Source organism: Bactrocera latifrons, unplaced genomic scaffold, assembly GCF_001853355.1.
Source record: "Bactrocera latifrons isolate USDA-ARS-PBARC rearing strain unplaced genomic scaffold, ASM185335v1 scaffold_31, whole genome shotgun sequence".
NCBI lineage: Eukaryota > Metazoa > Arthropoda > Insecta > Diptera > Tephritidae > Bactrocera > Bactrocera latifrons.
The window spans coordinates 32,305-45,398 of NW_017536741.1; the positions used below are offsets into that span (position 1 = coordinate 32,305).

At 31.5% G+C, this 13,094-nt stretch overlaps 3 protein-coding genes and 1 long non-coding RNA gene across 6 annotated transcripts in view; 2 read left to right on the forward strand and 2 right to left on the reverse strand.

Annotated features, from left to right (window-relative positions):
• Positions 1-11: 11 nt before the first annotated feature.
• On the reverse strand, positions 12-653 carry LOC108970791 (bolA-like protein 3). The gene is made up of 2 exons (XM_018936368.1): positions 449-653; positions 12-388 (listed from the first exon to the last, which is right to left on the reverse strand). The coding sequence occupies exons 1-2, from the start codon at positions 557-559 to the stop codon at positions 203-205; spliced, it is 297 nt and encodes a 98-aa protein (XP_018791913.1). The 5' UTR covers positions 560-653; the 3' UTR covers positions 12-202.
• LOC108970792 lies at positions 133-10,096 on the forward strand. Of its 3 annotated transcripts, none has more exons than XR_001993503.1 (4): positions 133-224; positions 301-396; positions 454-536; positions 9,924-10,096. It is a non-coding gene; the product is annotated as an uncharacterized LOC108970792 (long non-coding RNA). The 3 variants fall into 3 exon arrangements; XR_001993505.1 differs by lacking the exon at positions 9,924-10,096 and adding an exon at positions 5,417-5,503; XR_001993504.1 differs by lacking the exon at positions 9,924-10,096 and adding an exon at positions 5,002-5,072.
• On the reverse strand, positions 1,530-11,996 carry LOC108970788 (potassium voltage-gated channel subfamily H member 6). The gene is made up of 15 exons (XM_018936364.1): positions 11,402-11,996; positions 10,462-11,338; positions 10,098-10,341; positions 9,601-9,782; positions 5,487-5,641; positions 5,174-5,294; positions 5,000-5,120; positions 3,630-3,748; positions 3,373-3,563; positions 3,055-3,197; positions 2,491-2,684; positions 2,341-2,435; positions 2,120-2,241; positions 1,784-2,057; positions 1,530-1,652 (listed from the first exon to the last, which is right to left on the reverse strand). Exons 2-15 carry the CDS (start codon positions 11,335-11,337, stop codon positions 1,553-1,555), a joined length of 2,937 nt encoding a protein of 978 aa, XP_018791909.1. The 5' UTR covers position 11,338; positions 11,402-11,996; the 3' UTR covers positions 1,530-1,552.
• An 840-nt stretch (positions 11,997-12,836) lies between these two features.
• LOC108970789 (gamma-soluble NSF attachment protein) overlaps positions 12,837-13,094 on the forward strand; it is a 1,643-nt gene continuing 1,385 nt past the window's right edge. Inside the window, exons 1-2 of the mRNA XM_018936365.1 lie at positions 12,837-12,962; positions 13,008-13,075. Of these exons, the coding sequence (XP_018791910.1) occupies positions 12,907-12,962; positions 13,008-13,075 (124 nt within the window). The 5' untranslated portion in view covers positions 12,837-12,906. The remainder of the gene's footprint in view (positions 12,963-13,007; positions 13,076-13,094) is intronic.

The window sequence follows — 13,094 nt, forward strand, 5'->3', positions numbered from 1 at the left end:
TAAATGCGAAATAAAAGTTTAACAATTAATTTTTAATTATTGGATTTTTAACTCGCTAACATTTCTATACAAATTTTCGTTTACATTTCGTACACCCTGTTGTATTCTCGTTTATTCACTAATGTTACTGAAAGCAGATTAAAACTACATAACAACTTGTTTGCTTCAACCATGGCATTGAGATTTGATTAATAAAGTTGCATCATTTGGCTTTTGGTATTGATGTATGTATGCGAACACCGTGCATATTTTTTATTTGCTCTTTTAATGTTTGTGTTATCAATTTATGTTGCTTTAAAGTGGATAAACCTTCAAATTCTTTATCTTCCACAAACACCTCAAACATAGCACCACAACCTCCAGATACATCTACAACGTTGACGCTTGCCTATAAGAGTAAATATTTTGTTTTAGAAAGCGGATTATATGACTTTGACTTTATATTTTCCTTAGGAAATCTGCCAATTAATAACTGGTGTATTTGCTGCTGGGCGTTGTTTTGTTGAACTGACGATAAAAATCGTGTTAAAATCGAGGTAATTCCACGCAAACGGATCATTATAACTATAAATTTCAACCAGAACAAATGAACATGAAATTGTAATATGAAGAGGTACAGTGTGTTTCAGACAATTAGTAATTACAGATATTTAAGACAAAGGTGCTATAAGAAAAAATTAATACGTCCCGTGACCCCGTTGAGAACTGGACCTCACGTTAAATGACTTCGATGGCAACATTACATAACAGTAACAACAACACTGTCCCAACTAATAGATCTGAAGCTGAAAAATATAAAAAAGTCACAGAGCGGGCAAGTTCGTTGTAGTTGCAGCAGCAGAAAACATCTCTAAAGCAATTCGTAGGAATGCTGCTTAAATGACAATCCTTGACCAGCTCCAGCATAACCTCTATCGCTACTCTTGGGCACATTTGCAATGCCCTTGATAGTTAAAGTCCTACCTAAGTCCGCGATGCTTTCGATGTCCGCTCCATAAGTCTCTTACCCCAGCCGGTCGCTGTCATATACTCGGTTCGGAAAATAATAACCTAGTTTTTGTTAATGAATCTTAGGAAATTGATATCTCTACACTTCCTCCTGATCTCAGCTGCGACTTATTTGAGAGAGCGACAAGCACAAAAGAATTTCGAGGTAAAATTTTATTCAAAATACATTTAGGCACCAAACATCGGTAGCACTTGAAAATGAGATCGTTGTTGAAAATAAGGTAATCTGCCGCTCAGTTGGTCATATCTAAACAGTCCCTAGTGATCACCTGAGATTAAGTAGTAGGAYATTTAACGAACATCAGTGTTTACGGACACTTCTGCAGTGTTACCTCGTAAGCCTGTAGTAACCTTCGCTTGTTTTTTGGACTTTGGATTGGACGGCTATTCAAACCGCTAGAAGAACAACAAACATTTAGAATCGCGATTGCTAACACAGTAAAAACCAAAACACTTCGCATGTGCACGACTTTTCTTTTCACTTCAAGGTGRTATTATTTATTAAATTTTTTTTATCTAAAATTTGCGAAACAATTACAGTCAATCATACACTGTCAAGTTCATCCCATGACTCCGTAGTTGCTATGGTTGCGTTTGGAGTAGGTAAGGCTTTTTCAGAAAATACGTTGCATTTCACAGAGTCTCTATGAGATTGAATTACATAAAAATTTTATTTAAAAACATTAGGTCATTGTAGCCATAGTTACAAGCATACATCCAAATATACATATATAAATACTTAATTTTTACGAAAAAGTTGCGGAAAACAACTTACCTTGTGTGGACAGCAGTTCTTTGCTGATCCAAATATAGTGAGGCATCTTGCAAGACCTTTTCTTGCGCAGTGCTACTGAATAATTTGTGTTGACGAAGCCAAGTGGCTCTTTGTTTTTGCTTTTCAAATGTGGATAAATTCATTTCATTTATATATTTAATTTTGTGGTTTTTATTATTTTCTTGAAGATTACTTTTTGATAAGTTATGCCGATTAAGAGAAGCTGGTCTATGTTTTGTATTTTTATATATTGCATGCATGTTTTCAATATCATCTGTATCAAATATAAGCAGTAGTTTGTAGATCATATATCGTAATATTTATTTATTTAAATACCTTTGTTTTGAATATCAAACTGGTAATTTGAAGGATCCTTCCCATCATTTATTGCTTCTTTATTTTGAACCTTTGTTGGACCGGAATTTCCTTTTGATCTATTTTTTTGATGAATACCAAAACTGAAAGTGAAAGATTCGCTCGGTTATCGTATTCTGTAAATTAACATCGGGTGCAGTGTAACGTACGTTTCTTGTACGTTTCGGCAATTTGTTACTTACATTCGTATAGATGTTATATCACTGGTACTTCTTTCTCTGTCTAAAGATTTTGCTCTTAAATATCTGTGTTTTACTTCGACTCCAGCTTGAAAGTCCTTAAAGAAAAAAGGCATTTTTAAAACATAAAATCATTCCGAAATAATTACTTACATCTCGCATATTATATGTTAAAACAAGATTATTGGCAAAACTTTCTGAAAATTCTGGATATAAATCTAATATATCTAACAGATCATCTCTGTGAATTTTATGGATATCACAGTATGTTAGAGCACGGACATTGCCATTCGATTTTCCTATGGTTGCATAGTTGCAGGGATTTTCTCCAAAAATGTCGTCTTTACCTAAATAACAAGTGAATTTTAAATTAAAATTCCATATCCAGATTAGGAGCTAAAATATAACCGATTTTAAACTAAGTAGGGTGTGACTGCCTAAAAATTAAAAATAAATATACGTATGTGTATATGTAATGTGTAAGTGTAATGCGYAATTTGAAGTCATAATAGTACATATGTATATACATATGCATTTCTACTTATACATGTCTATCATTTCCGTGGCTTATTGACAGAAATACTATACAAAGCGACACTCAAGATGTGCGTCAATTTGTAGCATCAATTCCAAAGCAATAACGGATTCTTAAATTAACTGCTCATTAAATCACAAAATAAAATCGTGGTGTAAAGTCATTTGGTTGAGATGCCGTACCTAAAATTACGACGGTGCTGTTATCCCTTTGTATCTCTATTGAACCCCTTGCTATGAAAAATAATGAAGTTAAAACGTCTCCTTTGTGAACTAAAACGTCTCCAGGAGGTGCATGAGTAGTTTTAAATTTTAGAGAGAGGGCTCTGTAAAATAATTAGCAAAAATAATATAAATGTTTATTGTTTACAATTATTTCTGCAAACACAACTGAGCTGCTTTCTCTTAAATAATGATTTACAATTATGTACATCTATAATATTTAAGCGAATACTTACTACATAACTACTTTTATGGATATGTATGTATGTATGTTCTTACCTCAGACAACCGGGGCTGGCTCCCGCAAAAGCTGAGCACGTTGTTAGCAATTTTCTATTTAAGTGCAAACAAATATCGGCTTGGAGACATTCTGGAAACCCCTTTAGAACTGAATTCATATCGATGCCATTCGTGTAAGACCAAGCGTGCTGAAAATACTCCTCTAAACGCTGTCTAAGTGGATTTGGAATCTAAAATTAAGTATTCAATCTTGCTTCATGAACATATTTTTCCTTTTTTACAAAGTGTTGGATTACCTGATGAAATCTAATAAATTCACGCACCCTCAACATTTGTGTATGATACCTGGCAGTACCCGAGTAAAGTCTTTGTATTATTGCAGAAACATTTCCAAATATGCTCGCATACATAAGAGCTAAAAAATTTAAGGGGTTTTTATATTGGAGCGCTGAAGGAGGAACATAAACACTTTCAGAACAGCTATATTTATTATAACCCAAGTACACAAAGAACGAGGTTTCAATGTGTTTTGTTGAAATTGAAACTTTTTCGGGTGCCGATTATGACCCTTATATGTATATTCCAGTGCAGAAAGCACTGTTCTAATGTTTAAAATATTTTCCCATTTAAATGTATTGTCATATTACAAGTATTGTAAATATTGAGAATAACCAAATTTAATATAGATTAGATATTCAAATTAATAATAATCCTATTCTAGCTATTTTTATACTCTTGCATATAGGGTTACATATAAATAAATGATCCGGGTGACTGAACAAGAACAATCGGACCACAAAACGTTATTAGTCGAAAACATATAAAAGGCCATAACCAAGCGTGTTTTACTCATAACAGTGTATCATTATGTCTAAAATAGATAAAATTGGGCGAAAACTTGATCTAGCCTCCATATAACTAATATCAGGATTTTCCAATATCCGGCTGATTTTACTCCAGTGTAGACAACAGAGTGTATGTGAGATACTTTATGAAACCCATTTTTTAGTACTATGTGGAAAGTTAGTAGTAGGAGAAATAGAGAAAAACGTGTCGATACTACCCCAACTCTCATACTATATTACATATAATAATCTTCATTTTTCCTTGTGTCGAATACACCTTATTATTGACACACTTAACTTCTCCTCTTTGTGGTGTTGTATATTAATGGATTTGATGAGAAGGGAACTAAGCGGCACTCATCCAACTACGACAATCAATAACTTAAATAACTGCATTTTAATTCTCTCTTGTTATGGCTAATATTATGTGTACTATGAACGGTTTATTCCAAGTGTATGCGGATCGAAATTATTAATATATTAGATACTAATAAGCTTTAGCATTTACGTGCTTAAAACCTAAATGAAAAAGTTTTCATGGATTAAATCAAAGGGAAATGTATCCCGTTTGATACTGAATTTGAATAATTGAGGAAATCTGTTTCCTTGATTAATTTATAACAAAATACAAATAACATACCCGGGCAAGTAAGGGATCAAGTCTGGTGAAGACTAAATATTTCACATTTAGTGAATATAACGAAATTCGTTATTTGAAAATTGTTCCTATCATGAATTTATTAACATATCATTGAATAACATGCTCCACAAAAATATGTACATACACACATCCATAACGCAAGTTAATTAATTGTACTTACAGCCCACAAGCATTACACATATTGTAAAAACTTTCTCAGCGTCAGTATTTGGAGCAACATTACCAAATCCAACAGAGGTTAACGATGTAAATGTAAAATACAGCGCAGTAATATACCTTGACTAAAATATTTATTTTTATGTATGGGAATAAAATATACATATGTATGTTATACCTTAATTGTCGGTCCACCAGTGTTATTATCAAAGTATGGCTCCTGAATGTCATTTCCTAATGAATGCAGCCAGCCAATGTTTTTTGTTAACAGAGTTCTCTCCGCATTTCCTATAGCATACCTACAAATGCAAATATATGGAGTATTCAACATTAAAGAAATTTTTTTGAACATGTGTACAAATATCTTTACTAAAAACACAAAATGATGCGTATGTTATTTAAATTAATTATTATTTTTTAGTAATAAATATACATATGGGTGTTCTCAAGGATGTCTTTAAATCGTATGTGAGGTAAATATACATACATACCAAATACAAGCTAGCCAGTGGGCGATCAGTACAAAAGTTGCCATGAGCAGAACCAATACAGCGGCACCATATTCTGAGTATCTGTCTATTTTCCTCGCTACCCTCACGAGCCGGAGTAGTCGGGCAGTCTTGAGCAATCCTATTAGAGTGGTTGTCTGCAAAAAATGTAAATATTATATCATTTAACGCAAAGTTGTAATTAAGGGCAAGTGATTTTAAAAGCAAAGTGTGCAAGGTGGGATTTTCGGAATACCCCGGAAATTGGTAAACGAAATTTATAAGTGTAGATAAGTGCGTATATTGTTTTCTTTTCATTTGCAATCAATCAACAATTTCGCTTTGAATGTTAATATCTTACAAAATATCTATGATCACATGCATTGATGTAAAAGAATATTAAAATTGTTAATTAATACCAAAATGGAATTCCTATGTGCAAGATGTGCTAAGCATACAAATTACAATATTTACTGCCTAATTTTTGAAATTGAAAGTCCTTTTTATTTATAAAATGTTCGTATAAAGCGGGTTCAATAAAAATTTAGCTTTGCAAAAGACCATTGGGTATATGTATATGTATATTGAGATCCACATTCAGGTTTTATTTTGTTCAAATCGATATTGAAATGGATGAAAAAATATGTACTCAGAAATATGTATGGTCAGATTCACTCACGTATACTCTTTATAATTTGTCAATTGCCACATACTACACGTTTATATTCTGTTTAAGCTTAGTTGGAAGTCATTAAATTGTTAACAGTAACCACATAAACGTACCGGTTTCTATTCCGAGACACTGAATTGGAAAAAACAACCTCGACAGGCAAAGAGAGTTCTAAAAAGTATCACATTTCATAAATTAATCAGTAGAAAGAATTCGCAATAATTTAAGAGATGGATATGATTTTCAATTCTTAGGGCCTTTGAGAAATTCAATGAAATCACCAATCGATTTGACAGTTTTGGTTTAATGCATATTATTAAAAAATTTAAAAAAATAATACTTAAAGTTAATCAAATTAATGTAAATCTACTTGTCATTTAAAATATGTAGTTGATGATAGTTGATGATAGATATTCTAAATGTAACGGATTATTCTTGTATGATTTTTTAATAGTATGTAATGCACTCTTTATACATATGTACATACATACATACATGAATAAAGTAAAAAAGTTTCATATCATATATAGGTGTTCCTGGTGCTCCATACAGTGTAGCAGCGCTAACAAGAACTTTTCTGCTATTATTGGACACATTTTTTCGCATTTAAATAAATTTTGTAAAACGTAACGATTTCTTTTGTTATCGTATACCTTGTTTATTTTTTTCTAAGAAAATGTGCCAATGAATGTTTTCGGCAATTTTTTTGTTTAATGGCGATAATAAAGAATATTGCGACAAGTAATAAGAACCATTTGCAATTGAAATAGCACGCACAATGTGTTAAATTATATACTTAGACGTGTATATTTGTGGAATTGAAGCTACTGGGTAAGAATACAGCATTTTTAATTTGCTTAAACATAAAAAAGTAGTTGCGCTCAAAAGCTCTTTAAAGAAAGAATTATTCACTAATAATACCTCTTCATTATCCAAGCCGAGCTGTAAAACATTGGACACATAAAAAATTACAAAAATTAAACATACAAAAGATTTGAAAATATTTGCAAAATTATTTAGATAATATATGTATGTACTTTTCTTTAATTCCAAAAATAACTTTTTTCCAACAATTAGCTTAATTTATCTTTATCATGTTTAAAATTAAGTATTTCAGTAAATTACAAAGTGGTGTGGTACACCATGCTCAGGTGTTGACCTAGCTGTACAGCTAAATAATTTTTTAGTATGGACATTACTCTTTTATAATGTAAACATGTATGTATATTTAGTATTTTCGGAAATGTACTTGTGCCCCTACATATGTACATACATACATATGTATATGGGATATGAGAACAATTCCCTTTGAAAATATATGACGGTTATGAGACCATACGTGCGCTATTTATTATTGCCGGTTCAGTTATTGTACATGTGTATATATATATTATATATATGTATGTTGCATACATGCATATCATATAACCATTATATATATATATGTATGTATATATAATTAAAGTTTATAAGTTTATTCAATCCTACTATGTAATATTATATACAAAAAAAGCGAAGAACTGCTCCTTGGTCTACTCGATTGTCAGATATTTTAATTTTTTCACGTAAAAATTAAACGAAGAAGAAATAATTAAAATAATAAATACAGTTCGAATATATGTAGTTTCGTTTTTTTTAATAAGTAAAAAGAGTTACTGTTTGTGATGCTGRTAGTCCATCGCTAAAGTTCCCTTTAATTGGAAAACATAATGTGCGCAGCTCAATGATTATGGTATATACTATACTTATAAGAAAGAGATACATATATATGCGAGTTCTTTATGAATATGAATTTTAAATTTTATTTGAAATCTTATTTTAATAACATGGAATCAATTAAACTTTTAATTACATGAAATTCATAAAAAAATTACATTTTATATAAGAACATATTTTATTGGAACCTTTTGAACAGAATTTCTCATGCTAGATGAGATCTGCCTGTCGAGGGGCGAACGCTCCCACAAATTTCAAAAATTGTGGTAGGGATCAGGCTCTGAAACGGCCTAGGCACCACCGGTCACCGTTGAATGACGTTGGTCAAAATAAATGTACATAGTTAAGATGGATTTAATATGAAGCATGCATACTTTTTCTCTCAATATTGTGTGCACTACTAAAAAACATGTGACAAAAGTACAAAATGGTTTTTGATAACTGCATTCTCAAATATCAACGTGTAAGAAGTAGTCTATTTTTCGTTGTTGAGATCAATTCCATAAAAGTAGCTATTTCCCATACTTTCTTTTTTATAAAATGCTATGCAAATACATTATAATTGTTGTTGTTGTATAGTCATTCAAAGTATTTAATGATATTTTTGGCGTATCCCTCTTTTTTTAAATGTATAAATATTGGATACCTAATGTGGACTATAATGAACTTATTCAAAGTAATAAAAGTAGCCCTGAGGTGTTCCGTTCTAATATGAGCGAATGATTGTGTTGTCAAAAAAAAAATTGTTATATATTTTAAGGATTTTTATGCACTTGCAACATGTCGCTAAAGAGTATACATAATAGTTTGGTTCACCTAACAGTTGGTTGCTTCTATCCTAAAGGTAATCAAGTTAGATATATGGTTATACATATGTGTACATATATATATGTACATAGATGATCAGGTTATCAAGACGAGTGGAAATCTGGATGACTGTATGTTCGTCCTTCCTTGTAAGTTGTCACTCATGAAACTTGGTACACTTGCTCCGTGCATAAAAAGTTGGTATTATATAAGGGGGCAATCGGACTAGTGACAGGCCTATAAAACGACATTAATCGAAAACCAATAAATCGCCAAATCTATGACGCAAATAACGATACGAAACTGTAATTTGTTATAACGAAACGCATTAGGCTATAACCGCGTAAGCGGTGTCTACGTTAGTAAAGAAGAGCAGAAGGGGATGAAAGTGTGTGGTAAAAGTTTCTAGTTCTCGTATATATGTATAATCAGACGACCACACAGACTAACGGGCATGGCTAAATCGATTCAGCTCGTCACTTTGATCAAATATGTACGTACATATGTATGTATATACTTTATAGGGTCTCTGACGTTTCCTTCTGTATTACAAACTTCGTCCCAAATTTAATATACCCTGTTCAATCAATTAAAGGCATTTTAAATGTTATTAAACTAYATTTCTGAAATAGAAATTTACAAATTTTCAATTGGCAAAAGCACATTTTATTTGTACRTATCTATCATAACATATGTATGTATGTAATGAAAGATGAAGCGTAATTCTAATTTCTCTAAGATAGTTATATAAAGAAGTGCGCCTACCTAGGCCAACGCCGTGAAATTTGTGTTTTATGAGTTTTGCGAAGACAAAAAAGTTTCTATCGTTACTAAAAACTGAAATTTGGTATGTAAGAAAACTGCATTGTCTAGATACATATATTTTCAATTGCATGAGTTATTTTGAACAAATTATTAAATTACCTCGTCTGTATCACTTCCAACTAGCAGTAGATCGAAGGGAATTGCAGCTACTAAGTCAATTAGAAACCATCCACTTAAATAGTGAACCGCAATACGTCCGGGATGCGAGACGACTTCGTCTTGTCCATCAATGAATGTAGTTCGAAAATTTATGATTATGTCAATTACAAAAGTAACATCAACTGAAATTTAGAAAAAAGATTTATTTAATGTAGCAAGGGTATGTATGTATGTGGGTTATGTACTTTAATTCATAAATATTGTCCAATTTAATCATGTTTAAATGCTATAAACTACTTTTATATTTTTACCTCTCGTTTCAGAGTTGGTTGTCTGTTATTTGCATCTGTTTGACAAAAGGCTTACGAGTGATGTGAAAATCTAAATGCTTAATGTGTGTACATATGTATACATTGTACATTACAGTATTATGTAGTATACCATAGTACAGTGTACTATCTACTGTTATGGAATAAATCACTTCGAAAAGAACTTACCAATTAAATCTACAATAACAAGTGGATCACTGTTAATATATTTGTTTGTTCGTCGTTGATAATCTGGCTCTCCAAGCAAAAATGCAGCCACATATGGTGTGAATATTGCTGTATATATCACAAGTATCAATATTATCCAATCCCAAACAGCTTTGAATGGTGAATAGTGTAATATTGTCCATTTGTGATATTCTGTGTTGTCAATCTTTTTATCCGGTAAAATTGTTGAACCTAATGACAAGACCTGCAAAAGTAATTTTGCAAAAACGGGCAACGGATAATTGTGAAAATACAAAGTCTCGTATTATTCTTGTTTTATAGTTTTGTATAAATTAAAAATGCTAAATATGTATATTTTACTTACAGCCTCCACTGAATCTGGCAATTTCAGTGGCTTTGGCCCAAGTAAAGGTTCTTTGTCGGGAATGTCATCGGTATGCTCTTTTGAAAGCCTCTGTGGGATTTTTTTCTTTATAAAGTTTTGAGATGATATTTTTGATCGAACGCTGTCATATGATACAGTCTTCTCAAAAACATTTGCTTGACTATGTATTCTATCTTTTCGTTTGTTGCACGTTAAATCATTTCCATAAAAATTATTGTTTTTGTGTAATTTATCCTTTTCGATTGGTGCCACAGATGCATGTATGTTTTTCTCTTCACATTTCATACAATTTCCGTCATAGACGTTCCATTGATTTCCGCTGTTCGTATCATCGCTATTATTCTTATTTAATGACGAAAAGTGCTTTTTACTTTTGCTAATATTCTCAGCAACCATACACTTGGTGGTTTCATATATAAACTTGTCAGATTGTTGTTCACTTAATTTTCTTTTAATCTTTTTATATGTTATATTTTCACTTTCATCTGTTCGGGCAATTTTGTGATAAATAAATCGATTCACATTTATAGGATTTTTAGTATTTAATGAATACTTATTGTAATCATAACCTTCCGTAAATATACCGGAATTAATTAGGATATCCGAAACAAAAATGGTTTTCTTGTCCATTTTCCTGAGCTTACACATAAATGAAAATAACTCTTTTTCCACAAATTTGTTTAAGTTATTATTCAAAAGTAATTCATTAAAATTATTTGCCTTAAGGCACACTTTTTTACTACGAGATTGTGGTGCTTGCTGCATGCCATTATTTGATATATAATATTCACATTGCCTTAAAATTTTATCCAAAATCCGGATTTCATTTAGTTCGAAACAAGGATTATGAGACATGCTGTAATAGGTTGAGTTGACTTGATGAGTAGGTTCATTAAAAATCGTATTGAAAAATATTTACCTCGGTTTATAGAGTATCTTTGATATTTTATGTTATAATAAATATATAGAAAAAATTGCGTTCACATATGTAGATATATAAAACAGTTATTTTCTCTGAATTTAACTGTATTCAAAACTTCATTAAGTTAACAGCTTAACTGACTTCGTGTGAATATAAAAAAGCAATAGGAAAATCAATATTAACGAACTGCGCAAGAGTTAAATTACATACATACATATTTCATCCTAAAGCTATGTACTTCAACTTTTTATATGTACATCAAAGCAAACAGTAAAACTGAACAAAACTACATAAGTTTTGTATATTAAAAACTTCGAATCTGATTATTTATTTTTACAGTAAATAAGCATGCAATGGTTCATTACGAATGATCAGCTAGAGATCTCAAAGTACCCAAGAAGCTCAACCTCTACCCTGCACCCAGATGAGATCCACTCGTTGCCATTTTTCCACATAATCTATTATAAATCTTAAGAATGACAAATTCCTTTATTTGTTAAGTGTACTGACATGTGTATTTCGAAACCACCTTGTGGAAAAAAGATGCTGGATGAGAATGGGGAAGAATATCTGTAGCTTTTACGAAACCAAGACTTACAGGGCGATTGTTACGACCACTTTGGTTTAAAAGGTGGGGATAGTTATGCTTTAAGTTGAAATTTAAGGAGTAGTAAAGTCTTCATTTTGCTGTTTTGGTCATGAAAAAGTTTAATTATTCATTCGTTGTCAAATTAAGCTTCTTATTTTTGAATACTTTTGAATTTCGATTCAATATGAGTAGTTTCCATTTCATATCGCTTTTTCCTTCTTCTGCAAACTTATGGAAAGTGATGATAACCTACGCATACACTTACGGGAGTATTTTAGGTTCTGTTTAAGGTGTGGAGCTTATCTAAGAATGATATATACAAGATAGTCCATCGTGACGCCATGACGATTATATTATATAATGATAATAGGCAAAATAGGAAAGCGGGAAAATGACTAGTAAATTATAAAAAAAAAAATAGGAACGTCTATAGTGAAAGGTAGGCGTCTCCGGTTCGATTTTGTAATTCTTGGTCACGACTGTCACAGCCTAAACAGAAAAAGCAACGGTAAAAATTTGGCGTAATACTTATCTCAATCCGTTCAGAGTATAGGTTTGTGGTATAGAACTTAGTACATAGCTACTACTACTGTGGTATAGAAACACCATTTAAATGTACTTTAACTAATAATATGTTCGCGTCGGTGCATTCAAATGATATAGCAATTTCAGTTTTTCGACGCCTATGGATGCACATTCGTTAATTAAAGAATTTTCATCAAAAAGTTATAATACGTCCGGTGGTATTGAAAAATTTTCAATTTATTTTTAAGGAATTTTAAAGTTGTGTTGTGTGGCAGCACGCTAATATTAAAGATGTTTCAATAATATTGTGTTTGGCAGCTCTGTACAAAAATCGTTGCCCCAATTATTATTGATTTGGATAAGGAGTATTAACAAAATTAAATTTGCTATGACTTCTAAAAAAATTGAGGAGGGTCAAGAATTAGTTCGACAAGCAGAAAAAAGGTAAGTTTTTGTTTTTAAGTTATAAAAATTAATTGTGTGTTTTAGTTTAAAGGTTGGATTATTGAAGTGGAGACCCGATTATGACGTAGCTGCAGATGAATACACAAAAGCAGGTACATATTTAATATATTT